The following is a 25,693-nucleotide window of genomic DNA, read 5'->3' on the forward strand; positions in this document are numbered from 1 at the left end:
CTTCTAGCCTTCAGCTGATTGGAGATGGTCTTCTAGACTTCAGCTGATTAGAGACGGTCTTCTAGACTTCAGCTGATTGGAGAGGGTCTTCTAGCATCAAGTTTTAACAAGCTGGTCCATGATAGTGTTTGTAATCTCCTGAGACATCTGTGTCCTCAGCTTCCTGTGGTCCGTGTTCTGTGTGGTACACACCCTGATCCTAAACAGCACCGTGACTACCTTCCAGCCCTTAAACGGGCAGCCTGACTAATTCCAGGGTTAAAGACAGTTGTGAGGACCAATGATTATGTTTGCGTATTTTATGTGAGTCGTGAACAATTTTGTTTGATGGCAACCGCATCCCTTCTCACCTGCTGTGGAGATGCCATTCCCATCTTTAAGGAAAGTTTTTTGATCTTCCATGGAAGCCCCCCTGGTCTTCACAGGAGGCTGTTTTCCAGAAACAGACAACTCGGAGTCCAGCTCAAGAGGGGAGGCGAAGCGGTATGTGTCCACCAGGGCAGAGAAGCGTCTGCGGGCCCCTGACGGCGGACTGGAGTCGCTCTCAGTGAAGGAGGACTCAGAGCAGGAAAAGCGCTTCCTGAAAAAGCAAAGCAACAAATGTAGTCAATTAGAAAACTAAAGATAAACACAATGATACTCTGCTTTGCTTTTTCCACGCACATCTCTGGAGAACCTGCCCTCCAGCTTTTATCTCTGAGGGTAACACCTCCCAGACCCTCTCTCTTGTTGACTCGGTCATCTCTGGGGACTTTGTGTTCCCGTAGCGTCACCGTGTGAGGTTTGTGCTCCAGCTGAGACAAATGTTCCATACTGCTGTACACCTACAGGTCCACACCACATTTCAGTTGGTCTTACTGAACAAAGACATTACAAGAGTAGTGAATATTAGCGTCGGGTTCGAACCTTGCTGAAGCGAGGGGAGCAGGATGAGAAGCGATGGATCTCCGCAGGTTCGTCGTCATTGGTGTCGTCTTCATCGTACGACTGCACATGATGGTAGCGCTCAGAACGAGCTGGTGGAGAGGAGCGAATATTAAATAAGTTATTACTAAAGGCATAAGCAAACGATCAACTAAAGGCCCAGGACTAAACATCACCTACCGCCTTTCATTCCTAAGTTTGAAACCAAGGTCAGAGATGATGTAGCCATTGCAACACACTATGCAACATTTCAACTGTTTCCACCAGCAGATGCAGAAACAAGCAAAGACGATACCGATGAACAGCAGACCTCCAGCCTTGAACTGCTCACCCTCCTTTCTTCAGACACAAGACTGAGCAGCCTTCTTCGCTTCATGAACTCTGACCTTCAGCTGTTTGTTGCACTTTGCTACAATAGAAGGATCTTTTGTGAAGTCATGGTTTAGGTTTCTCGCATTGCATCACAGGATTGTGTCGCACGAAACAGCGTATTTAGCCTACAATTTGCACGTTTGGAGAAAGATTTAGCAAAGCAGATGGATCGTTCTTGTTGTGTGGCGGATTGTTCGGTCCGTGGGAGGCTTGATAAAAATGTTTTAGTGGAATTTCCTCCATAAAGGACCGCAAAATACAAAAGAGATGATGGTGGGCGACCCGTACTCCTCGAAGAAAGCCTGGATTCCTGCAGAAACTGACAGTTTGTGAGGCTCATTTTGTTCGTGGCAAGTCCTTGTGACTAAGTATTTGTTCATTAGAGAAGATGCTTTTAAAAAAACATTCATCGTTGTTTATTTTAAACCCACAGTAACATCTGATTCAGTTGTCTCAACCGGCGGTCATCGTAATAATAAATAAAGAATTATATAAGGACTCTGATTAAAGAAGACTAACCCGGCTTTGCCGTTTTCTTTGGCCTTCGCCCGTCACTGCTTGGTCCAACTTTCCTTGAAACAAAATAATCGTAGGCCTCCAGACTTTTGAAAGCCTTTATTTTTCATGAGTGAAGGATCCGGGGCTTTCTGTTAGGTAGGAATAAATGTCTCTCAAGCGGATTTGTGGAGAAAACACAGGCGAATCTGACCAACGATATCCGTTGTTGGCTTTTAAAGAGCAAGTCACCCCCTACCAAAGTCTTACTCCACTCCTACTTCCTGTTTGAAAAATGCAACAAATGATGTTGCTTGCTAGAACGAGAGGTCGGAGCCACTTACAAATACACACAGGCTCATAACGACATTGTGACATCATAATGTACCAGCTAACATCACAGTGTACCCCTTAGCCAATAGGGATGGAAGATTTAAATTCAAATGCACTGCAGAGTTTTTACCTGAAGATGGTGCAACACTGACACTTTTAGGCAGAATATTTAACTAATCTAACTAAGATGCACTTGAGTGCCAAATTATGGGCTACAGTGTTTCCCTTACATAGGCGTAGCCGAGCGCCACGCCTACATGATCCCAAGTTTTATTGATTTTATTTATTTTTTTGTGCTGTTTCCCGAAGAAGCAGCGGGAACTACTCTGTTGTTGCTTGTGATCACAGCCGGCAGGCACCAAGGAGGAGGAGGCAGGGCAGGGTGGTTACAGCTAGGGATGAGCCGGATCCTCGTTTCAGACGCGTATCCAGTACGGATAAAGCATTTTTGACGAATACCAGCATGAAACGAGTAAAAATCGTAAATATCTGTAATCGTGCTGAAGGAAAATCCTCATTGGGTAACTTTCACGCTCTGTGATTGGCCAGTCACACAGAGCGCCCGCCCCTCCCTACACACAAAACTGCAGCCGGGAGCTCAGTCAGCTCGGCCCAGACATCCACGCACGCACACACACACACACACACACACACACACACAGACAGTAACGGATCTCTCTGTACTTGCTTCACTGTTGCTCATGTTTCTTCAGAACTCCCAAGGTTTTCTTCAGCTCGCCTCTTTTTCGGTTGAATACTTAAAGTTACTTTTTTCGTAACGTACGTGGTGCATTTAACAAGACAGAGCTGAAAACGGCTCGTGCATGTGTCTAAATGACTGCTTATTACAAGTTTATAACTCCATAAACAAACAAGTAATTACCTATTTAGTAAAAATCAAACCAAAATATTTCTAATAACTGCCCTTCCCACCACATCCTTCTATCTGTGGGCATGGCGGCTGTTGTAGGAAAGATGGAGGTGCTGATCCTGAATCAGGCCTTTTTTGGCGCATTCGTCGGGGTAAAACTTACTGTCAAAATAACTGGTGTCTTCCTCCGACTCCAGGTGAGGAATGAACTCTGCTTTCTGTCGCAGCAGGCTGTTCCAGTCCACCGCTGTGAAGAACGAGTGCTGCTTGACTTCAAAAGCACCACCTGGAGGGGCGGAGGGCAGAAAGGAGGTGGGTGCGTGCATAAACAAGCAGCAGGTGGAGCAGAAGGGAGGTGAAGCCTGCTGACCTACTGTGACCCTGAATGAAGTTGACTGATTGGGGTGAACTTAACCCCCGAGCAGAAATACACAACAGCTATTCTCCTGGGTGAGCGACTAACATTCAGGGGTGGGTGACCATTGGAGGAACTTCCTATGGAGGAGCAGGAAGGTGAAAAATAGCACTGGAAGTGTCCTCTAATGCAAGCTTCCCTGCAAACAGTCAGCGTCACATGATCATGCCTATAACGGTCCAGACTACTTCTGTAGAACGTCCAGACTAGGTCCTTGCAGTTCTGCAGTGAAAATGTTGCATAATTCTAATTATTTGCTGAATATTACATTGAGTAGTTAATTTAGACGATGAGTACCAGGAAAAAACTCTTTATTTGATAACATTAGACGGATAATGGTGGTCCTTAAGGTGCATGCAGAACTTTTACAGCCCTCACTGTTTACTACGGGTAGGACCCTGGTTATTTTCCTGCAGAAGTAAACAACGTATTATTTTCCTAAAGTTTAAGATGGATTGTTATTCTGTTAATTATGGATGGTGTTATTTAAGTTATTTAGAAATTATGTAAACCCAGACGTTTTACCTGATTTCTACAGCAGCGGCTCATGATTAAACATAAAACCACAGATTCAAATTCAAAGATACTTTATTAATTCCAGAGGGAAATTAGAGTTTCAGTACACACAATTCTGAGATCAGACATACATACATAGACGCATGACAAGAATTGGTGACTGTGGTCATTCGCAACCCGAGTCGCGCTACCGTAATAGATCGAGAGGGTTTATATGAGGATAGAGTCAGAGGGAGGGAGAAAAAGGCGCTTCAGAGTTACCCTCCACAGGGAGGGCAGCTCTGCTATGCAAAAAAACACCTCAGACAGATATGCACACAGACTTCAGACATTACACAACATAAGTGCCCACTAGGTGGGGAGGTAGGGTTGGGACTCTCCTCACTTCAGTACATGCAGCCGCATGGGGCAGCGCTCCGTTTGGACAGGGGAGGGAGATAATGGGTTAACCCTTTAGTGTCCACATCAAGAAAAAAGGCAATATGAAATGTTATTTTTAGCATTTTTTTTATTTGAGCAAATAAAAGCAGGATTTAGATAATCATGTTAAGTTTATAATTATGTGAGACAACTAGGGATGGGTACCTTTGACATTTGAATCGATTCGGTACTAATTCCCGGTACCTACGAATCGATACCGGTACTTAGCGGTACCAATTTCCGATACTTTTGAGTGTTTATTATTTAATTCTCTTTTATAATTAAATATATATTTTTCTCAATTTATAACCATATTTGATAAATATCACGATAAATAACATTCAACTGTTTGTATTTTAACATCGTCCTTGTAGTTTTATAAGCTGATAATTAAACTGAAGCAAACATCTTTACTGTGAACTAAATTTACTGTGTATCTTCATTCCTTTTGCCGTCCTTTTTCATTTGATTTTTCCTACTGGGAAGTTAGAATTTCCGAGGAGAAAGCAAACGCACCATTAGCTGGTAACAATGGTGGCAATGGAAGCTAACATATCAAGCTAACATTATCTTAAACAGTTTATTTAGCTGCTGGAGCAGATTAAAACGATGATGCCTCACACTTAGATCGTTGTCAATGGTTTCATCTTCACCCAGTCACCCGTCGCATTTAGTAAAGTGAAGCCAAACTTTAGAGCGCGTTCATGTTCATCTAGTCGGAAATTCGGAGTTCCGAGGAGAAAGCGAATGCACCATTAGCGAAACGGAAGCTAACAAATCAAGCTAACGTTATCTTAAACATTTTATTTACCTACCGGAGCAGATTAAGATGAGGATGTCTCACTTAGATCGTTGTCTGTCGCTGGTTTCATCATCACCCAGTTACCCATCACATTTAGTGAAGTGGACCCAAGCTTTAGCGTGCGTTCTTTCTACCATGCTGCTCTGTTCACAACTGGCTCGCGGCGACCGACGACTTAACGCTCTTGAGCATGCACAGCTGTCTAGGCAAGTTCTCGTTGTGAAGGACGCGTACCGAAACGAGGCACCATTTCAAATGACGTGAATCGGTGCTCGGTCGGTACTGTGGAATTCGGTCGGTACCTTAAAAAGTACCGAATTCGGTACCCATCGCTAGAGACAACACTGATTAACCTTTATTTTACTTCTGCTAGTTTGAGGGAGCTAAACGAGGCTACAAAATCATGGACTGATGGTGACCTGGCTTTGTTGCAACTGGACTTGTAATATTTTTGGTTGTACAGTGTGGAACTTTTTACCTCGTGGCTTATTTAGTCGGCTCATGTTAGTGCTAGCTACAGCCAGCTGCTGCAGGTTTGGATACGACAGTTGTAATTCCACTTCATAATATACATATACAGTATATATGCATGCTCCAGATTACTGACCTGTGCCCAGTCGCACCAGTGGGTTTGTCTGCAGCAGGGAGGAGATCAGATGCTGGGCATCAACAGGAAGAGCATCATCACCTTCAGGCCACACTATGTCATCTACAGCAGGGTGACGTGTAAAGCATGAGGAAGCATGGTTTAGGTTTGCATCCACTCTTCTTCAGTTGAGGTAAAAGCCTGGTGTTCCTCACCTGTAATGACCTGTCCAAAGAGCTCCTCTGGAGTGTCTCCGAAGAATGGAACACAACCCACAAGAAACTCGTACAGGATGATGCCCATAGCCCACCAGTCCACCGGCTTCCCATAGCCCTGACGGAGAATCACCTCTGGGGCAATATACTCTGGAGTCCCACACACCTAAAGGAGCAACAAAAGGACCTGATTTCATGTCTTTCCTGCTTCTCTCTCAGAGATGCCAGGACTAAAGCCCTGCTGTGTGTGTTTTCATGTGCAAATGGACCACACGGCCCTGAATGCTAACAGATTTCTGGCCGCCGTGACACGCGCACGAGAAAAATAATGAGGCTCAGGTTCAAAGCGTGTGTTGGTGAATGAAAGGCTGGTGAGTCCAAGCCGTGCTTTCAAACAGATACCCTCTGATTGTAATAGTTGGGGGAGATAGTGGTTTATTGTTCTGCCAACCGCTAACGGCCTCGTTTTATCAGGCTTCAGATACGCCTGCTGCACAATGAAAGGGAATATCTTTTCACGGAAACAAAAAGACATCAAAGGGCGTTTTATACTCAAACTTCCATCGGATCAGACTGAATCTGAACAGTCTACATGCTTTTGATGCCAGAAAGAACTGAGTCTACACCGGGTTCTTATTTAAAGGGGACACAGTATACCTTCTTAAACAAGTTATAATAGTTCTATGGTCCATACAAACATGATTGCAACGTTTCATTGTACAAAATCCCTCTCACACAAACTGATCTGCACAGTTTTATTCTTGACATTTTAAGTACCTTCCAGAATGAGCAGTTTTAGGACTCAGAAAACATGCTGGCCACGCCCACCCATGCACTGATTGGCTGCTGTTAGTTGAGGAGCTCCGATATCTCGGAGTAGAGCTGCTCCTTCAGCATTGACAGATAAGGGAGGGGTTAGGCAAATTTTCCTTATTGTGACATCACAATAAGGGCCTTTTTGAAACCACTGACAGAAAAGGGATGGACGGGGTTTTCACATTTGGAGTGTTTATAAAGGGAGCAGAGATCCACATGGCAGCACAAAAGGTGAGTTCTGCTTAAAACGTCCCATTAAATGTTTCCAATTTAAATAAACTTCTGGAAAATGAAGGAGATTTGATGGTCTCATAGTTATGAAAATGAACAAATAAATAAATAAAAAAATGTGTTTGATGGTGATGAGGAAAAGCTTGATAAAGCTGTGTCATCCCTTTCCCTGTGCTGAAGTCAGACATGCTCTCACCGATGCGTGTGTGTAAACAACTCTAAGCTGCTCTTGATGAACACAACATCAACGAAGGTTTCCTGTCAGGTTTCTGCAGAGCTCGTTCTACTGAAACAGCTCTTCTTAAGCTTGGTTTATGCTTGACTCATTCACTTTCCGCTTGGTGACGAGGCTCGCGGATGGAACGCGCTTCACAACTCGCAGTGTTTATGGTTCGTGCGGCTTGTCTCTGCGGTGAGCCAATATTCTCCCAAACTGTAGGGGGCAGCATGGAGCTCTACGGCATGCATCCAACACTACACCATAGTAGAAGTAAAAATTACTGTTTACAACATGGCATTCCAACATTTTTAACAGTGTCCTCGTCTTTTCCGACAGTGCGAGCTATTTCTCTCCAAGAATTATTAACAACATGTTGATCACGGTGATCTCTGAGAGCTGAATCATACAAATGTCTGTATTTACCAACCTCTGCCATACTAGTTCTTGCCGGTCCGCCATGTTTTTCCGCGTCCGTCCGTCCGCGTGGTTAAAAAATTTCCTAGGTGTGCGTTGCGGATATTTTGGGCCGTGCGGAGGCGCGGTGGAGGGGCGTGGTTGTTAAAATGACGCAACTTTTCCGCGCGGACCTCGCGAACACGTCAAGCATAAACCAACCTTTAGGGTCTCTAACGACCTTCTGGCTCTGTTACTTTAAATGGCAAAAAAACAAAAGAGGATAATAAGATCATTAAAAACAAACGAATAAAGATGATTAAAAACAGTAGAAGTGTTTGTATTTCTTTTTCACACGGATGTGTTTAAATGTTTGTGCTCTGATCTTATGAACCTGTGGTATTTCCGATCATCAGCGTCTCACAGCGACCCATGCCTCCTTCTCTTTCTGATCCGGTTTAGTCTTACCTGTTTATCCAAAAACTCCCGTGTGTCCTTCTCTATGTGTCCTTCATACAGGTTGGTGGTCAGACTCATTAGACCAATTTTAGACAGACCAAAGTCAGTCAGCTTGATGTGTCCCATTGAGGTTATCAGGAGGCTGAGGACAAAACCAACAGAGTACAGAGGTGAGACATTAGAGCTTTCTGACCTGATACCGAGGTCGCATCAGTACAAAGACAACTAACTCCGCCATACTTATCGGGTTTGAGGTCACGGTGCACAATGCCGTAGTTGTGTAGGTACTCCAGTGCAAGAACCGTCTCTGCAAAGTACATGCGTGCCATCTCCACCGGCAGGGCGCCGATGTTCTTCAGCAGCGTGGCACAGTCACCACCTGCACAAACAAGTCATTGTCTGACCAGACTGGCATTCACAATGAACCCAAACATCTCCCAGTGCCGGTTTTAGTCTGTTTAGTCACATCAGAAGGAGAGAGCGCAAAATGAGCGAAAGGAAAATCGAATGAATTCGGATCCTGTGCTTTGAGTCATTCTAGGCAAAACACTAAAGAACACGGGGGGTGAAGACCGGGGGTCTCGTTTAGAAAACATGGCGTAGAATCCTTACTGAAACCGTTCTTAAGCTCAGCAAAAAAATGTACTTGCGCCAAACGGGTTTGCGATCCATCAAACATGGCGTACGCACAGCTTCACAAAACCCTTATAAATCACACTACCTAGTAGGGATGTAAGAAAATATCGATATGGCAAAATATCGTGATATTTTCCTGCGATTATTACATCGAGATTCAAAGGCCGTGTATCTAATTCTTGAAAGAATTTTCATGCAAACATTTGTGTATTTTCTTTTTATTTTGTGCAATTTAATCGCTACCCACTAGTTGGCAGCAGTGTGCAACGGGTTTTGTTTCCACCAATGAAATGTAAATCCCTCCATCATGGTTCAGATACCTCATGTTAAACACGTTACGTATCAGTTTGGACTGTTTATTGAACATTCTTACAATAAATTCAGTAAAAAAGAATTGCTTGTAACGTCTGAATGAATGTATCGCAATATATCGTATTGTCTCCCCTGTATAGTGATATGTATCGTATCGCCAGAATTTCAAAAATACACATCCCTGCTACCTAGAAATGTGCTCAGGTGTTTCTGGATCGCATCCCGCCCTCACCACGCCCACTTTCTGCCATAAATGGTCAACGCAAAGTGCCTTGTGGATCTCATGCATACACATAAGCCGGCTCGTTGCGGCGCTCCGCCATTAACGATGGCGACCGCAGATCAAGGAAGCACTATTTCACAAGCGGGAGTTCTGCAAAACAAATAAGAGAAAATCCACCAAGTGGCACAGAGTTGCTGTGAGTTCTTCAGAGAGATCTGTTGTTCTGTGTGAAAACGAAGCGGTACAAGTGATAACGCTGCTGGGATTCATCATTTATCCATGTCCAAATGTGTGTACGTAAGGCCCTTAGTCAACAAAGTTGCGCACATTTTTCCGCTAAGTTTCCTTTTATAAATCCCAAAGTTTGCGTGGAAAGTTGCTTACGCAGTTTTCCGTTTTGTGCGTAAGCAAGCTTTATAAATGAGGCCCCTGGCATTTTTTATTTTTTATTTATTAGCATTCAAATATCTCAATGAATACAGAATAAAGATTACCACTAAGCAAGAAACACGAAACAAGGCTAATCAAAAGGTATTGGCCGAAGCATTTGCTCATTACGCCAACCTTTTTGGAGCTGCATGCTGAGAATAAAACAAAACAAAAACAAACAAACAAACAAAACAAAATACTTTACACCTTAGATAAGTAACCACATCAAAGCAAAACAATCAAGAGTTTCAATATTATTATTTTTGCTCTTTTCATTCTTGGTTTATATATTTTTCTATTTCTATTTTTAAACATATTTTTAAACAAGGAAAATCTTTTAAAATCACTGTAATAGCTATTCCACAGGTTAACTCCTCTAACAGAAACACATGTCTGCTTTATATCTGTCCTTATCTTATTTTTGTTAAAGAATTCTGTTCCCCTATTTAGGCCATAATCACCCATCGTATCCACTAGGATGGAGTAGAGCACATATGTCAGACTCAAGATGCGGCCCGTGGAGCATTTTTATGTGGCCCGCGAGATAAATATCAAAAATATATTAAAACTGACCCGCTGGCCGATTTTAGACTTCAACTCCCATGATGCTTTGCGGCGTCAGCGCGGAGCCGACGCACCCCCTCCTTTGTGTTTTTTCCAGCGTCTGCTGCCGGTGTCTGCAGCTCCGCTGTCTTGGACAAACTAAACACTTCTCCCACTCAGCGCCGAGTTTCCTCAGCTGTTTTCTGACGTTGAAGCCCATAAACTGAGATTCTAGCTGCTCAGTAACGTGTTCACGACTGAAAGAGAAAGTTTTCCAGCTAACTTCCAGACAGAGCTGATATAACTCCAGCGAGCAGCGACACGCTCAAACCAGCATGACTCTGTGGCTGCTGTAGTTGTTATTTTTCCTCCCCGACACACAATGACGTGGTCAAGCTGCTCAGACATGTTCAGCAGCACAAACCTATGTGAGCACCTGTTGTCATCTAATGTTGTCATTATTATGATGAAGATGAACAAAACAACAGGAGTCTCCTCCTCAGCTCAGATCAACCCCATGATGCAGGTATCTGGCTGGAACAGGTGAGCATCACAGTAAACCAGTGGAGCAAACTGAGCTTTAAATATGTTGGTTTTATGCTCTTTTTCTGCTCCAAAACATGAAAGTTAACAGGTGAGATGTTGCATTTTCATTTAAGATAAAATGATATTTTTATTTTGTTGTTGGCCCGTGAGAAAAGATTTAACCTACAGTAAACAGGAAGTGGAAAGGCTGCAGATAGATGAATAGAATAGAAAATCCCTTTATTGTTCCTCAGTGGGGAAAGCTAGACGTCACAGCAGCGATGACACGTATTACAGGAGAAAAAAGGAGAATAAAAAATAAGAAAAATGAATAAACAAGAAAACATAAATCCTGAACAGATTTTAAAAATGCTGAATATACCACAAGTAATGAATACCACTGATGTGTTTTATTTAAACCTGACTTGCTCGTGTGTAATTTGGTTATTCCACATTCAGTGTTAATGCAGAAATATGTTTGTTTCCACATTAAAAGGTTCAAAATTGCATAAATGTTGATAAAGAAAATGTGAAAATTTGCCGTCACTTTTTCAAAAATATTAAGTTTGGCCCTCGACTCCGTCCCAGAGTTTCATTTCGGCCCCGTGTGAGTTTGAGTTTGACTCCCCTGGAGTAGAGGTTACTTTTAACACAGACCAGCAGTAAGGTACTGGTGCTGTTAGATTTATGTTATGGTGTTAATCTGCCAGAAACTCCTCCAGAATAAAAGCTTCACATATGACGCTTTCATTTACTTTGGAAATTGGAAATTTCTAGAATTTGATGACAGGTGACATTTTCCAGCTTCAGGTTTCACATGGAGTGATTTAGCTACACATCTTTAGCTTCAGTTTGTAGAGTGGATCTGGGGGGATGCTGTGACAGTTATAGATCCATCCTTGTTTGTAACTCGCTTTTCCACGCAGGGCCGCGGGGGGCTGGGGCCTATCTCCAGCTGTTATCGGGCAAACAGGCGGGGGACCGGTTGCCAGTCCATCGCAGGGCAACATAAAGACAGGCAGGACAGACAACCGTTCACGCACACCCACACCCAAGGACAATTTAGAGAAACCAAACAACCTGTCATGTTTTTGGACTGTGGGAGGGAGCCGGAGTACCCGGAGAGACCCCAGGCCTGGAAGTGAACCCGGGACCCAAATAACGAATGAGACCTGGGTGAGTTAAGCATCTTTTGCAGATCTAAAAGATCCTCAAAGCTCCTGCAGAGTCCTTTTGTCTCTTGTGTGCTCCCGTCGTCCACAGTAGATGAAAAAGTCCCGTGTTTCACATTTAATAGGAAAAAAAATAGATTTGGTTTAAAGGGACATTATGGAAGTGTGACAGCCAAAACATGTGTAGAAATAATAAATGTCTTCTTCATACGTTCTCCTGCAATGCCCTGGTCCTGTAGAATGAGCCCTGGCATTTTTACTGTGATTGCCTGTTTTTCTGTAAAATCACAGAAAAAGAGAGATGCTCGGGTCGAGCAGGCTGCTTCATGCGCGTTCACGCTCAGGCATCGCCCGTAGCATTTGCTATCCGTAGCTTTAGCAGCAGAGAGAGAGGCAGTGCCACTTTGTCGCTGTTCCTAACGCCTAGTGACAAAGCTAGCTACATTTCTGAGGACCCTTAGCTACTTTCTGTAGAACTTTCTTCTAGATATTTCCTGCTAATTAGCAACAAAACAGCCATTTTCACTCTGAACCGTTCTCTGGATTGACGTTGTTTCAGCTGTCATCAAGGATATAAATGTTACAGATACAAAAAACGTCACTGGTGCTTTAGCTCATCTAGTAAAACATTGGACTCTCATGCAGAAGACCTGGGTTTGATTCTGGATGTGAACATAGTTTATTTAGAGTTTATTTTTTACATTAATGGTATATTTTTTTACAGTAAGATGCCCAAATTTTTATTTGAGACTCGCCGAACGGCATTGAATTCACAGATAAAAAGATGTGGGTTCAACTTTCATTTTGGAACAATTTTTCAAGCAAGGGAAGGGAATGATCTGAGCATGCAGGAGGACTGACCCATCATAAACCTTTGTCGGCTGTGCTGAAGAGAAAGATACAGAACCACATTATTTAATTAATTAGCTGCACGTTCTCCTGTCCTCTGTCCTCTCCCCCCCCCCCCCCCCCCCCACACACACACACACACACACGGGACTGTCTCAGCTGTTATTTTCGTTAAGGAGTGTGCACGTACAACATGCGCGCCTCGTGCACGAGCCTACTATCGAAGCTGCCGTTACGCTTTTGGCCTGAGGGGGCGATCGCGAGCATAAAAATTCAAAACCCCGTAAAGTCCCTTTAAGAAGAAAATGTCATTTATTGATTCAGACATGATTCTTCTTAGTGAGGTGCTGTTTTTTCTGCAGTCTTGGTTTTTCTCTGTCAGTTTAGTTCCTGTTCACTTTTTAGATCATGAATCGAGAAAAATAACCAGATAAAAAACGAGTAGAAAACTCAGACGTCGTGGGCGTGTTTGTGCGATAGCAGATAGTGTAAATAAAACCAATGCAGATGCAGCAGATTCCAGGTGTGTCTGCAGCATCTGCTCCTACTTGAACTGGTTCTCTTTGTGCTGAAAATGAGTGATGAACTGGGAAAAGGCTGTCAGGGATTAAACGCTGTTCAACAAAAACATTCATTCTAGATTTCTGCTCCAGGGATCTCGGTCTGTCTCAGGGCTCATGGACTCTGAATATTGTTTATCGTCCTTCTGCGCTTCCTCACCTTCCACGTACTCCATGACCATGCAGAGGTGTCGCCGGGTCTCAAAGGAGCAGAACATGGAGACGACAAATGGATTCTCCGCAAACGTGAGGATGTCTCTTTCCACAAAGGCCTGCTGGATCTGGTTCCTCAGGATCAGGTTTTGCTTGTTGATTTTCTTCATGGCAAACCGCTGGTGCGTCTCCAGGTGACGAACCAAGTAAACAGCACTGGTTCACATGCAAACGGGTGGAATGAAAGGACATCTTCATGCGTCTGCAGACTAAAGGAATACATGAAGTCCCGCAGCATGCCCCTTACCCATATGCACCATTACTGATCAGCTTGATGGTCTGGAAGTCTGCTTCTCCTGGTGGCTTCATGGCTCTAATCTTACCCTGTGGATTACAGAGCAGAGCATCATAATCTGGCATGAGCACAATACAGCGTAACAAAACAGGAGAAAAAGCAGAGTCTACACCAAAAAGCTTTATTTTTGGGCCACAGCAGTTCCTCCTTTTTCTTGTTTAACTCCCTCTCGTTGATTCCCCCATTGGACGCCTGCCTAATGCTAAAAGGACCCCCCCCCCCCCCCCCCGAGTCTCCGATCAGATCCTGTTTCCTCAGCGTCAGCATGAATTAGCTAAATTAGTTGAACAAAAGTGTGTCTGCCAAGTCTGTGATGCCAAAACTATCAGAGGAAATGAGAAGAGGGAGTAAAATTTCCGGGGCATCAGCTTTTATTATTCTCCTCACACCAACTCCATGTTTCATTATTAAAACAGTGATTAATGTCTGTGTGAGACCACTCATCTCTCCAAGGCTTAAATATTTTAGATCCATGAATCTGGAGACATGATCAGGTGGAGATCTCACCTCTGCTGAGTCGTCTGGCTCAGGCGTGATCGGACCCTCGCCGTCGTAGCTGTCCAGGTTTACCATCTCTGGTTACAAATTTGTCTGGTTATTAAACAGCCAGTTGCTTTCGTTCCAAACAAGAGGGTGTTGTGCTCTAATGCTCTCCCTCACCTTCAATGGGGTCTCTGGTCAGTCCCAGCTGGCTGATGATGTAACGGGGAATGTCCGTTTTCATCAGATGGCCCTCCTTAGCGTGATCCTCCGCCGCCTCCAGGAGATGATAAAACTGCTCCGGGTTAAACTCCTGCAGATCAATGATTAACTACTAAACCACAACAACAAAGCACTGATTAAATAATGTTAGAGAGAAAAACCTCCGATTATTTACCGTAGAATAAATGTAGAACAAATATCAAATCCGAAAATAAACCAGAATTGTGAAATGGACATCATTTTCTTTGATTTCTAAAGAACGTCCAACAACTGTTTTGTTTCTCCATCTCATTTCCACCTTGTGCCACAGCAGATAAACTACTGGTCCCAGTGTCTGATGTGACCTCCTTGGGTTTCCATAGCAACAACTAAACACTTCCAGTTACAGTTGATCTTGTCCTGCCCGAAGGAGTTTGATCCAGTACCTCATCGCGGACGTTTTCTCTTCACTGTCTCTACTCGTGTTATGTTCCTTTAAGATGTTTCATTCCATAGCAGCTTCAGACCCATCTCTAAACTTCCGTTCATCTCCAAGATCTTGGAAAAGGTTGTGGCTAAACAACTCACAGCTGCTCTTGATGAACATAACATCTATGATAGCTTCCAGTCAGGTTTTCGTAGAGCTCATTCTACTGAAACAGCTCTTCTTAGGGTCTCTAATGACCTTCTGACTCACAGTGATGCAGGGGACTGTTCTGTTCTGGTCCTGCTGGACCTGACTGCAGCCTTTGACACTGTTGACCATCACCTGCTACTGGAGAGGCTGAGAGACTGGGTAGGCCTATCAGGATCTGCTCTGGAGTGGTTCTCCTCTTATCTCTCTGAGCACTCCTTTTCTGTGGCCGTCTCCGTTTAGGTCCTCCACCACCTCTCTTACCCATGGTGTCCCACAAGGTTCTGTGCTGGGGCCTCTGCTCTTCCGCCTCTATCTGCTTCCTCTTCAGCACATCCTGAGCTCCTTCAAAGGAATCTCCTACCATCTTTATGCAGATGACATCCAACTGTACATCTCCTTTAAGCCCCATGAGATGTCTACGCTGCAGCTGTTACACACCTGCTTAGACTCTATCAAAACCTGGATGGTGGGAGCTTTCTTCAGCTGAATGAAGATAAGACTGAGATCCTCATCTGTGCCCCAGACAAGCTGGTTCCCAAAGTCAGAGACTCTTGGTCAGCTTGTTTCTCACACCAAACCTTCTGTCAGGAATCTTGGCGTGACCTTTGACCCAGCTCTCACCCTGGATTCTCATGTCAGTTCTCTTGTTGGCTCTTCCTTCTTCCATCTCAGGAACGTTGCTAAGCTGAGTCCCATTCTGTCCCGCTCTGAACTTGAGACAGTTCTCCACACCTTCATCTCCTCACGCTTAGACTACTGTAACTCTCTTTTCACGTGTCTGAGCAGAACCTCCCTGAACCGTCTACAGGTGGTTCAGAACGCCTGTGCTCGGCTTCTGACCAAGTCCTCCAAACACACCCACATCACCCCGCTTCTCCTCCAGCTTCACTGGCTGCCAGTCAACTTCAGGGTTCATTTCAAGATCCTGGTTCTGGTCTATAGGGCCTTACATGGACAAGCACCATCTTACATTGGTGATCTTCTTAGTCCCTACACCCCCAGCAGGTCCCTGAGGTCCAGTGATCAAAGCCTACTGGTTGTGCAGCACCAGGCTAAAGGTCAAAGGTGACAGATCATCTGCTGCTGTGGCCCCCAGACTCTGGACCTCTCTCCCTGAGCCTGAGACCAGTGGACTCAGTGGTCTTCTTTAAACTCACCTGTTCAGGCTTTGGTGGGACCTTCATCACCTCCCTCTCGTTATTCTCTTCTTATTCCGCCTTTCCCAGGAGCCACTCATTTCCCTCTTTCTATTATTTTCTCTCTCCCTTTTCTTACATTTTTAATCTTAATTGTTTTTATTTGTTGACATTTTAAACATATTTTAATCAGATTTTTTAAATTCTTTTTTATATTTTAAATTTTCTGTTTTTGTGAAGTGCCTCGTGGTTTTTATCTTGAGAAGCGCTATAGAAATGATCGTTTTCTTTCTTTCTTTCTTTCTTTTTATCAAACAAACTGGATTTTGACTCTTTCATGACAAAACTTTAATTCCTACTTTGAACACATTCTGACACCAGAACACGTGTGCCGAGGGTCCTCTCCTTGTTACATGATCTGCTTTTCTATTCATCTCACATCAGACATCCCTAGACTCTGTATTTTATAATCTAATTATGTGGTTTCATCAATGATGTCAACCTGTCGGGTCTTCTATTCAACAGCTTCAGCTGTGTTTCCACTAAAGGAGTTCTGGGAAATTTCTGGGGGAGGGAAAAGTGACCAGGAGATCTGATGGCTTGGTCTTCTCAGCTGCTGTCTCCATACAAAATCAGTCCTTTTAGGACTTTACTAAGACATGAACATCAAACACGTGGAACACTCGTTTAATCAATACATCTGCTGCGGTCTCTAGTAGGGCTGAATGCCTTGTAAGTCGTACTCTGGAGAAAAAAAGCTCATACGCGACTGTTCCACGAACTAGAAAATTTCCACATCTGAGTTGAGCTTCCGACAGCAGGATTTGGAGTTTAGAGACTTCCTGATATCTGGACATCTCTCCTCTGATTGGCTAACAGCAACACGACTCTACCACTGACTCTTTTTGCTCTGCAACGTTGATGTTTTATCTCCACAAATAACACAAGCCTGGAGGAGTTCTGCTGTGTGGTGGAGCTGCTAATGCTAACAGTTAGCTTCTACTGGCTAAGACATTCTCTGCTGTTTCCTGGACTAAACCAACAACAGCCATCCCTGTCGTGAGTCCAGATGGGTGAGTCCATGAATGTTAGTGACAGTGTGACGTAGATCTGTCAGGCTTTTCTAATCCTAGAGTTTCACCGTCTGTTTTCTATCCGAAGCTACTGCAGGAGATAGGTGTAGGAGACTATTTTCATGCTCAGCCTGCATGAATAACTCAGAGTGACCCGTTAGAATCAGACATAATCATTAAAACATGGTTTTCAGTGTTCCACGTCTTAAATAAACTTGAAATTTTTGTTTTGCTAAAGCGCCTCATATGTGAATCCATTTGGGGGATTGGAGAGCTGCTGTGAGATAAAAGCGGTGGTAAATGACCAGAAGAAACTGTTTTAAAGCACGTCAAAGCTGCTAATTTTCTCTCCTTCCATTCCACTTCACTAGAGACTTCTAGTTTTACAAAAGACGGTTATTTTGGTGACGTCTGCTGAAGTAATTTCCTTCTGAATTACAACCAATCAGCAGGAGTTAACCTCGCTAATCGACTCTACCTGGCCACTCAGCGTACCGATCCCTGTTCAAGCGTTGTGTTGGTTCCAGAAAACAGCCCGGTGAAGTGGAGACGTGCATGCCATGTGTCATGGCCTGAGTCTGCTTCTCCCCTCATGTTTCTCCTTATGTTCTCCATCCCTCTCTAGATTCTCCTTTTGTGTCTCCTAGCGCCCTCACGTTTCCTTGTCTGCGTCCTCCTCTTGTGTTTCCTGGTGTTCCCCATTTGCCCCCAGATCTTCTGCCCTCTAGGTTTCCCCCTCCCAGGTCCTGTGCTCCCATGGCCCCCTTTTAGTCACGCCCCTGTGGTTTTGTTTTTGTAGTGTTTTTCCTCTAGTTTCAGCCCTACCCCCCCCCCCCCCCCCCCGGAATATTAGTCATGTTTGCTGCCCTTCTGGTTTTTAGGTTTTTCTCTCAGGTCATTTTCCTTTAGCTACAGCTGTTCATGTTATTAGTCTCTCTAGTGTGTTTTTCTCCATCGGTGTTTGAGGTTTTTTCCCCCTCCTTAGATTATTAGTTGTGTTCCTGCTCTTCTTGTATTTAGTTTTTATTCTTAGGTCATGTTTGTTTCCTCCCTAATTAGTAATTGAGTTCACCTGGTCTCTCTCTCCCCACACACCTGCAGCCCATCTCCCTCTCATCCTCCCCAGTGTATATAACCCTGTCTGTGTCTCTGTGTGTTTGTCGGTCCATTGTGTTTCTGTCAGACTTCTCGTTTGATCTCTAGTGTCTCCAGTGCTTCTAGTGTTTTGGATCTCTATTTAGTCATTTTGGATTTTTGGTTTTTGGCTCCCTGCCTTTGGATTACCCATAAATAAAGGACTTTATTTCATTTTTCATCCCTGCCTCGTCCGTCTGGTTATCTGCATCTTGGGTCCTAACTTCCTCCTAACCACTCGTGACACCACGAGGTTCCGGTAAAACTACCCGGTGGAAACACACCTTTAAAACCAAATCATGACACTGCCAACACCGTGCTTCATAGATGAGATCACGTTACTGTTACAGAACTCAGCATTTTCTGTTCATCATGTAAACCAATAACAAGCTAAATCCATAAACACGTCTGTAATGTTGAACATCCTGGTGTGTTTGTTAAATGGCTAAAAGTTTCTATTTAATTAGGTCACTGGATTCTTCCACCGCTTGACATTCAGTCACTTTTCACCTTCTCCCACATGCATAAACCAAACATGTATGCTCAGAATGATAGTTTCTCCTCCTGGTCTCCTGAATGTAAACATTATTGCTCACTAAGTAACTGATTTCCACCACAGAACCAGTCCAACTGTTTGGTGATTAGATGCTACTGATGCCAGAAGTCTGGGAGCTCATGGGACGATAATGAAAAAAAAAACAGGAAGTGAATGAATGAATAAATGAATTCTCCTCATCAGTCTTTCTGCTGTCGCTCGCAATCCTAAAGCGATTCAGCACAACACGAGTCATGCAGGGCGGCACAGCTGACATCCTGTTATGGAACACACACACTCGCTTTAGACATCTCCCGACTTTAATGACCTGGTGGTCACGGTCTGGAAAGGCATTAGCTCTGCGCTGGAAAGAGCTCTTTTTAATCTAAATGCAAATGTATTTGTCATCCTCGCAGACCAGACCGAGACTTCTACTTCTGTTTGGACTTGTTCTGCTTTCCTTCCTGCAGTGGAACACATCACGCTGCTTACAGATCATTGTGAGAGCTCGTGTGTGTGTGTGTGTGTGTGCGCGCGTGCGTGTGTGAGCTAACCAGACACTCCAAAAGCCGAGCGGGTCGGGAGATGATGATGAGAAGCTTTTTCACCAGCTCTGTGACGAAGGCTACCTCAGAGCTCTCAGAACGCTCAAAGGCCTGGAAGACAGAAATCAGACGACATCGATGCACAAAGTAAAGAATCTGTCAGGAGAAAGGCGGGAAGGCAGAGTTTGTGAATAAGGACGATGAAGCGTTTCAAAATCTGATCACACAAACAGAGTTAACACCTAAACAGGCACCAAGTCGACACAAAGAGTGACGAAATTCTCAGTTATCCCTTATCTGCTGGGATAAATCACACGCTCAGTCAGACACCTCTGACTATCACAGACGTGTTATGTCTGAATGAACTTAAACGGCCTCAAGCTGCAGCCGTGCTGTCTGTTTGTGTCACCAGTTATAGTTAATAAAGTTTTACTAGTGATCGGAGCATAAAGTCTAAAGTATTAAAGTACAAAAGGTTTCATATTAAAACTGTTAAAGGGGCCAGATGGTGGTAAATCCACGTACCGTGTGATACTGTTAGGGTAAACCCATTTCCTCTCTCAGCTGCAAATTTAGAGTTTTACTTTGAAAATCCAGTACAGCCTTAATGGAAACTAATTTCGTCATCACGCCCTCCTCCTCTCCCGGAAGCTCGTATCTGGTCTGAAACCTGTCTCCCCTGGCTAGCACAGGACATGTGGCTTAGGCGACTAGTACTGTGTCACAGACTCGGTAGTCTAGTGCTCGGGGTGCAGTTTTCCACACGATCGCCTTCTGGTTGCGGCAGTAACGTTTTCTTCTTTTCTGGCTACACTTGCCAGTATCATGTTTTCAACCCTTTATTGGTAAACGGTTTAAAATATAAGGACTGGTCTGTTTTATAACTTGCTTTGTTCATGCAGCCAGTGTGAGTCCGTGTGAGGTGAGCAGAGTAAATCCACTAAAAGGCTGCTTGGATGAAAAAAATGAAATCTGCTTCAGCTGACTAAATAAATCACTGCCCACTCCGGGAGTCAACCCCATGTCAGCACATCGCAAAACCTCGATGGCAGGCAGACACCTAAACCACTGGACAGGCATAGCCTAAACCAGCACCTGGGTCTCCATTCTGTTGGAGCAGGCGTGGGCGGAGCCTCGCTGAAACAGTGTTTTATCTCCAGGTAGAAACTCAGGCTGACGAAAATTACTCATATTTAAGATAAATGACATCTCAATAGTGCCAACGGTAATATTTGATCATAAACTGTGCCTATCTTTGCTCTCAAAGGCTTAAAATAGTGTGAAACTTTAATAAGATTATTGGTGAAATACATGATTGATCATCTTTGGTATGTTCTTGCGGTGTTGCTTTTCTAACTGCATTGTTGGTTCTTTTTTAACCCTCTCACCGTATTTATGGGTGACCCCGCAAGGAAAGTTGACCGTTGAGCAGGGTTGATGGTTTATCCCTTGGGTCCGTGTAGCAGGGGTGAGGAGTGAGCACCACCTCACCCCTGCTACACGGACCCAAGGGATAAACCATCAATCCTGCTCAATAGTCAACTTTCCTCGCGGGGTCATCCTTAAATACAGTGGGAGGGTTAAATCACAGAAAAGGTTTCTCTTTACCTTGCTGACAGTTTCGTTCGCGGCTGCAAACTTCCTCAGAGCATGGGACTGCATCATCGGTGAGGGGAGAGGTGGCAACAGAGGGCGACAACGTCCTCTGCTGCCCGCGGATAAACGGAGTAGGAAGGGACGCCACCATCAGCGTCAGCTCTGAGGAAGTTTACAGCCGCGAACGAAACTGCCAGCAAGGTAAAGAGAAACCTTTTCTGTGTTTTAAAATAGAACCAACAATACATGATTGATCATTGGCCTGCATGTGAACCCTTCTAGGGTTCTCCATACGTGCACACAAACATTCACACGGTGATGGTGCTGGGCTGCTGTGTGGCCACGGCTGCTCTGGGGTGCACTAACAGGGGCGAGGCCAACAAGCTCAGGTGCCACCGGTCCATCAAACCACTACAGCAGGCAAGGCAGGTTAAGTGTCTTGCCCAAGGACACAACAGCAGAATTCTCTGCTGGGAGCCGGGATCGAACCTGCAGCCCTGCGATTACTGGACATCCCGCTCTACCAGTCAACTTCAGGGTTCATTTCAAGATCCTGGTTCTGGTCTATAGGGCCTTACATGGACAAGCGCCATCATACATTGGTGATCTTCTCAGTCCCTACACCCCCAGCAGGTCCCTGAGGTCCAGTGACCAAAGCCACCTGGCTAAAGGTCAAAGGTGACAAATCATCTGCTGCTGTGGCCCCAGACTCTGGACCTCTCTCCCCCTGAGCCTGAGATCAGTGGACTCAGTGGTCTCCTTTAAAAAGAAGCTGAAGACTCACCTGTAGAGGCTTTGGTGGGACCTTCTGCTGATTCTTTCTGACTACCTTCTCTTCATGCTGCTGCTTCTACCAATTCTGTCCCCCCGGGATCCCGAGACAACTTTAGGTGCCTTACAGCGGAAAGCCAAAGTTTTTCTCAGAGGGCACCATCCAGAGGTGGGAAAGGTGTGTTGCACCTTTAAACCCCTCCCTCCCTACTTCCATGAATACGGCTGTTAGCAACGGGTGTTTCTCATTGCCAAGGAACCTTGCCTTGATGTCTTGGTCCCGCCCGGTTGCCTAGGAGATATGTCATCGGGAGCCGCCAAGACGTGTTCCAGTGTTCATGTTCTACCAAGGCATGTGTTCTCCGTGTGTTAGCCGTTTAGCTAGCTGAGCAAGGATACACGAGAGGTGTCTTGTAGCCTAGCCTTGGTCAAAAATGACCCACAATACACCGCTGTATTTTCAAAAGGACGGCGGATCAGAAGCCAGCAGCTACTTCGGGGACAATTTTCAAGTTTAAAAGTAAGTCATCTAATTTAAAATGTTTTTTAGATCCAAAGAAGTTATCTATGGTTGGTTACTTGCTTCGTAGTTGCAGCTTCGGTGGCTAGTGGGTAGTAACTCACTTATATTTTTAATTTAATAAACACATACCGTAAATCCTCTAATATTGGCCTGTAGTTAATTAACGGCCGGGTATCACATTTTGGCCGGTGTTGGAGTCGGCGGAGGTGAATAATGGCCGTTTTTTTTTATTGTGGCCGGGTGAAATGTGGTAACAAGCAAGTACGGGGGGCGGTTGTGTCATCTCTCACTTTTGATTTGCCAGTGATAGACCGCGAGGGTAACTTTAACCGTGCGGAGACGAAGAGGAGGCGAAAATTTGATGTCAAGTTCAAAGAGAACGTGCTGATTATGCTGCAGAACACTCTGGGGAGCAATAGGGGTTGTACGCACTAGTCAATGGTCGACTTCACCGCTCTATAGTGACTTTTTATGCCTGTCATCGACTAGTCGCTGTCACGTGATAATGACCGGCAAGATGCAGCCCTCGGAAAAGACAGCAGCCTGCTGTCAGCAGGTGACAAGCTCCTGCGCGTCGAGAGGCAACGCGCTGTGCCAGAGCGTCAGCACTGACACCCGCCGTAAAACGGACATTTAACCAAATTGTGACGTTTACTCTCTTGGAGGGGAGGGCTGAAGCAGAAACTACCGTTGTTAAAAGAAATGTGTTTAACTTTGAAAATGTGGGCGCAATTTTAATTGTCAAAAACTCCAGCGAACCATTAGTTCATTTTGCTCAAATAGAAATTGAGGCCTGCCTCTAATTCTGGCCCTCCTTCCAATAAAGGCCTGGAGCTTGATGAGCTTGAGTCAAATACAGGCCCAGGCCTGTATTAGAGGATTTACGGTACACAATTAAAAAGTAAAAGGCTCGTTATATATTTATGTTGACACTAATACGTATAAAATATAACGTTATCTCCCGTGTCACGTGACGTTACGTGACCGCCGTGGAAGCAGCGGTCACGTGATGCAAGCCTGTTCCATTTAACCGTTTTCTTTGACCAAGGAAGGACCGTGTCCTCGTAAGCAAGGCGCCTGGCCTCACAAAACATCGCCTCGCAAGGCCAGGTGCCTTGACGTTGAGAAACGCCCAACGTCTCTCTTTGTGAACGTGCACCTCTAGAGGGATAACAGAGCATTGTTGCTATGCTGTGACTTCTTAAATATATATTAATGATTTACTTGTCCATAAAAAATGTCCTTAACTCTGCATCCATCTAGGTACCGCCTCAAACACTCTGATTGACATCTGTACGTAAGCAGACGTCTAACCTAACTGACCAATGCAAACAGGGCTCTACGGGACGGAGGTTGAGCTTAACAAAAATCTTTTAAATTGACGTATTGCCTACGTCACAGTACGAACATAATTCTCTGGATTTCTGCTTTAATCAGCTGAAAATCAGCTCATCTTTTACTGATTTACTGGTAGTTTCTCTTTGGATTTGTTTGATAGACCTTGTCGCATTAACCAACACACACCCGTTACACTGAGACCAGTGTCTCTGCTAGAAACGAGACACCTTCCAGTTAAAGTGTAATCTGCAGCCACACTGGCAAGAAAAACCCTTTCTGGAGGAAAGACTGACAGTCAGACGAGGCAAAGATTCAGTTTAGTCTCAGTGACGAGATCTGGTGGGTCAAAGTGAGGGTTAGGGAGAACACTGTACTAACAGTCAGGCACGGCGGTGGCAGCATCATGCTGTAGTGCTGGTGAATTAAAGACACACTTCAGAGCTCGCTTCTGATTGGGTAAACCGGGCTAACATCAAGCTGTAGGTTGTACAATCATTCCAAATTGGAAAAAGAAAAGTTCAACTTGATTGTTAAAAGCCTGAAACTTCTTCATCTCAGTGAATGGTCCAGTCAGCCTTGTAAGAGTTTGTTGCCACTGTTTGCTTTAACTCACATCATGAAGCAGCTTCTCCAGTTTCTCCTGCAGCTCAAAGAAGTAGACGGATGTGATGAGGCCTTCCTGGGATTTGGCCAAGCAGTCTCTGGCCAGTTCAGCTAGCTGGTGGTGGATGAAGCTGAGGACTCCGTCGGCCAGAGGAAGAACGCTCTCTGGTGAGAAGGCTTGGATGAACTCAGCCAGCCTCTCCTCCATCTGGGCCGTGGCCTGATGGAGCAACAGAGGTCGGGATCACACGATCAAGATAAAGTTCACAAAAAAGCTCTTCCTGTAGATGAGGCGTACGTTTGTGGCATTGGGTCGTAAACCCTCCGGGTAGTGATTGTGACTGTGCTGATGGTTTTTTCTGGTAACCATTCCTAAACGCGTTTACCTCTGATGAACTCAAACTTTATGGACCATTTCCTACAGCCTGATGTTCATTGGTGTAAAAAGCTTTCAGCCCATTTCCTCTTCATGTAAACACCAGAGAACACAATAAAAATGAGTCCTTACTCATCAGTTAGAGAAAAAAGCAGCATTCTCTCTGACACGGAGATAGAGTCACATGATACTCTGATACGGCTTTATCAGGCGCCACACTTCCTGTTTGGACGTCTGATGTAAAATCCTTAAACATGTTCAACGAGAGCTAAAAGGGTGTGTGTGTGTGTGTGTGTGTGTGTGTGTGTGTGTGTGTGTTACCTTTGGAAAGCGTTCTTTGTACACGTGGTTCATCATGACTATCTCATTATCGTAGCAGGTGGAGGAGCGTCCTGGGCTGAAGAGAAAACATGAAAGTCTTTTCTCTTTTTGAAAATAAACCTCCCATGCTGCTAGCAATGTGGTGAATGTTTCATTAGACGACTAACAAAAACAAACAAACGATGTTTTCACACAAGAATTAAGCTCAAGTGTGTCTGTCTGCCTACAGTGAGCTGCCTAAACCTCAGCACAGAGGAGGCCGTCGTCAGACGGGGAAACTAGCGCATTTGTTCTACCAGATCTTGACTCGGGTCTAAGCGGCGTTCTGTTTCTTCACAAATGGACAGGAAGTTTAATTCATGGACCATAAGACCGTGTACAAGGCCTCCGTCACATGGTTTAATAACAATAAGGCCAACACAAGATACTGGTTTTTAGTAAAGTTATGCAAAAGGAGCTAACAAGTCGGATTTTTGGTTAAAGACAAAAAATATTTAAATTTTTTTAAAGAGCAAGTTCACTGAGAAACCGTTATTGTTATTGCTGACATACGATCGGATACTCAGAGTTTAACTCATTCACTGCCAATGACGACATTT

General features: G+C 44.5%; 1 protein-coding gene across 5 annotated transcripts in view; it reads right to left on the reverse strand.

Moving 5' to 3' along the window:
* The window catches only part of LOC107376225 (microtubule-associated serine/threonine-protein kinase 1), a 98,694-nt gene that overhangs the window by 17,516 nt on the left and 55,485 nt on the right, over positions 1-25,693 (reverse strand). For all 5 annotated transcript variants that reach the window (XM_070542875.1, XM_054750756.2, XM_070542874.1 and 2 more), the window contains 15 exons: positions 25,095-25,170; positions 24,408-24,617; positions 19,576-19,677; positions 14,486-14,618; positions 14,333-14,400; positions 13,778-13,854; positions 13,478-13,686; positions 8,309-8,447; positions 8,078-8,210; positions 5,950-6,115; positions 5,756-5,857; positions 3,159-3,281; positions 907-1,016; positions 664-824; positions 351-580 (listed from right to left, as the gene is read on the reverse strand). In XM_070542875.1, the coding sequence (XP_070398976.1) occupies positions 351-580; positions 664-824; positions 907-1,016; positions 3,159-3,281; positions 5,756-5,857; positions 5,950-6,115; positions 8,078-8,210; positions 8,309-8,447; positions 13,478-13,686; positions 13,778-13,854; positions 14,333-14,400; positions 14,486-14,618; positions 19,576-19,677; positions 24,408-24,617; positions 25,095-25,170 (2,039 nt within the window). The remainder of the gene's footprint in view (positions 1-350; positions 581-663; positions 825-906; positions 1,017-3,158; positions 3,282-5,755; positions 5,858-5,949; positions 6,116-8,077; positions 8,211-8,308; positions 8,448-13,477; positions 13,687-13,777; positions 13,855-14,332; positions 14,401-14,485; positions 14,619-19,575; positions 19,678-24,407; positions 24,618-25,094; positions 25,171-25,693) is intronic.

Source organism: Nothobranchius furzeri, chromosome 12 (assembly GCF_043380555.1).
Source record: "Nothobranchius furzeri strain GRZ-AD chromosome 12, NfurGRZ-RIMD1, whole genome shotgun sequence".
Taxonomy (NCBI): domain Eukaryota; kingdom Metazoa; phylum Chordata; class Actinopteri; order Cyprinodontiformes; family Nothobranchiidae; genus Nothobranchius; species Nothobranchius furzeri.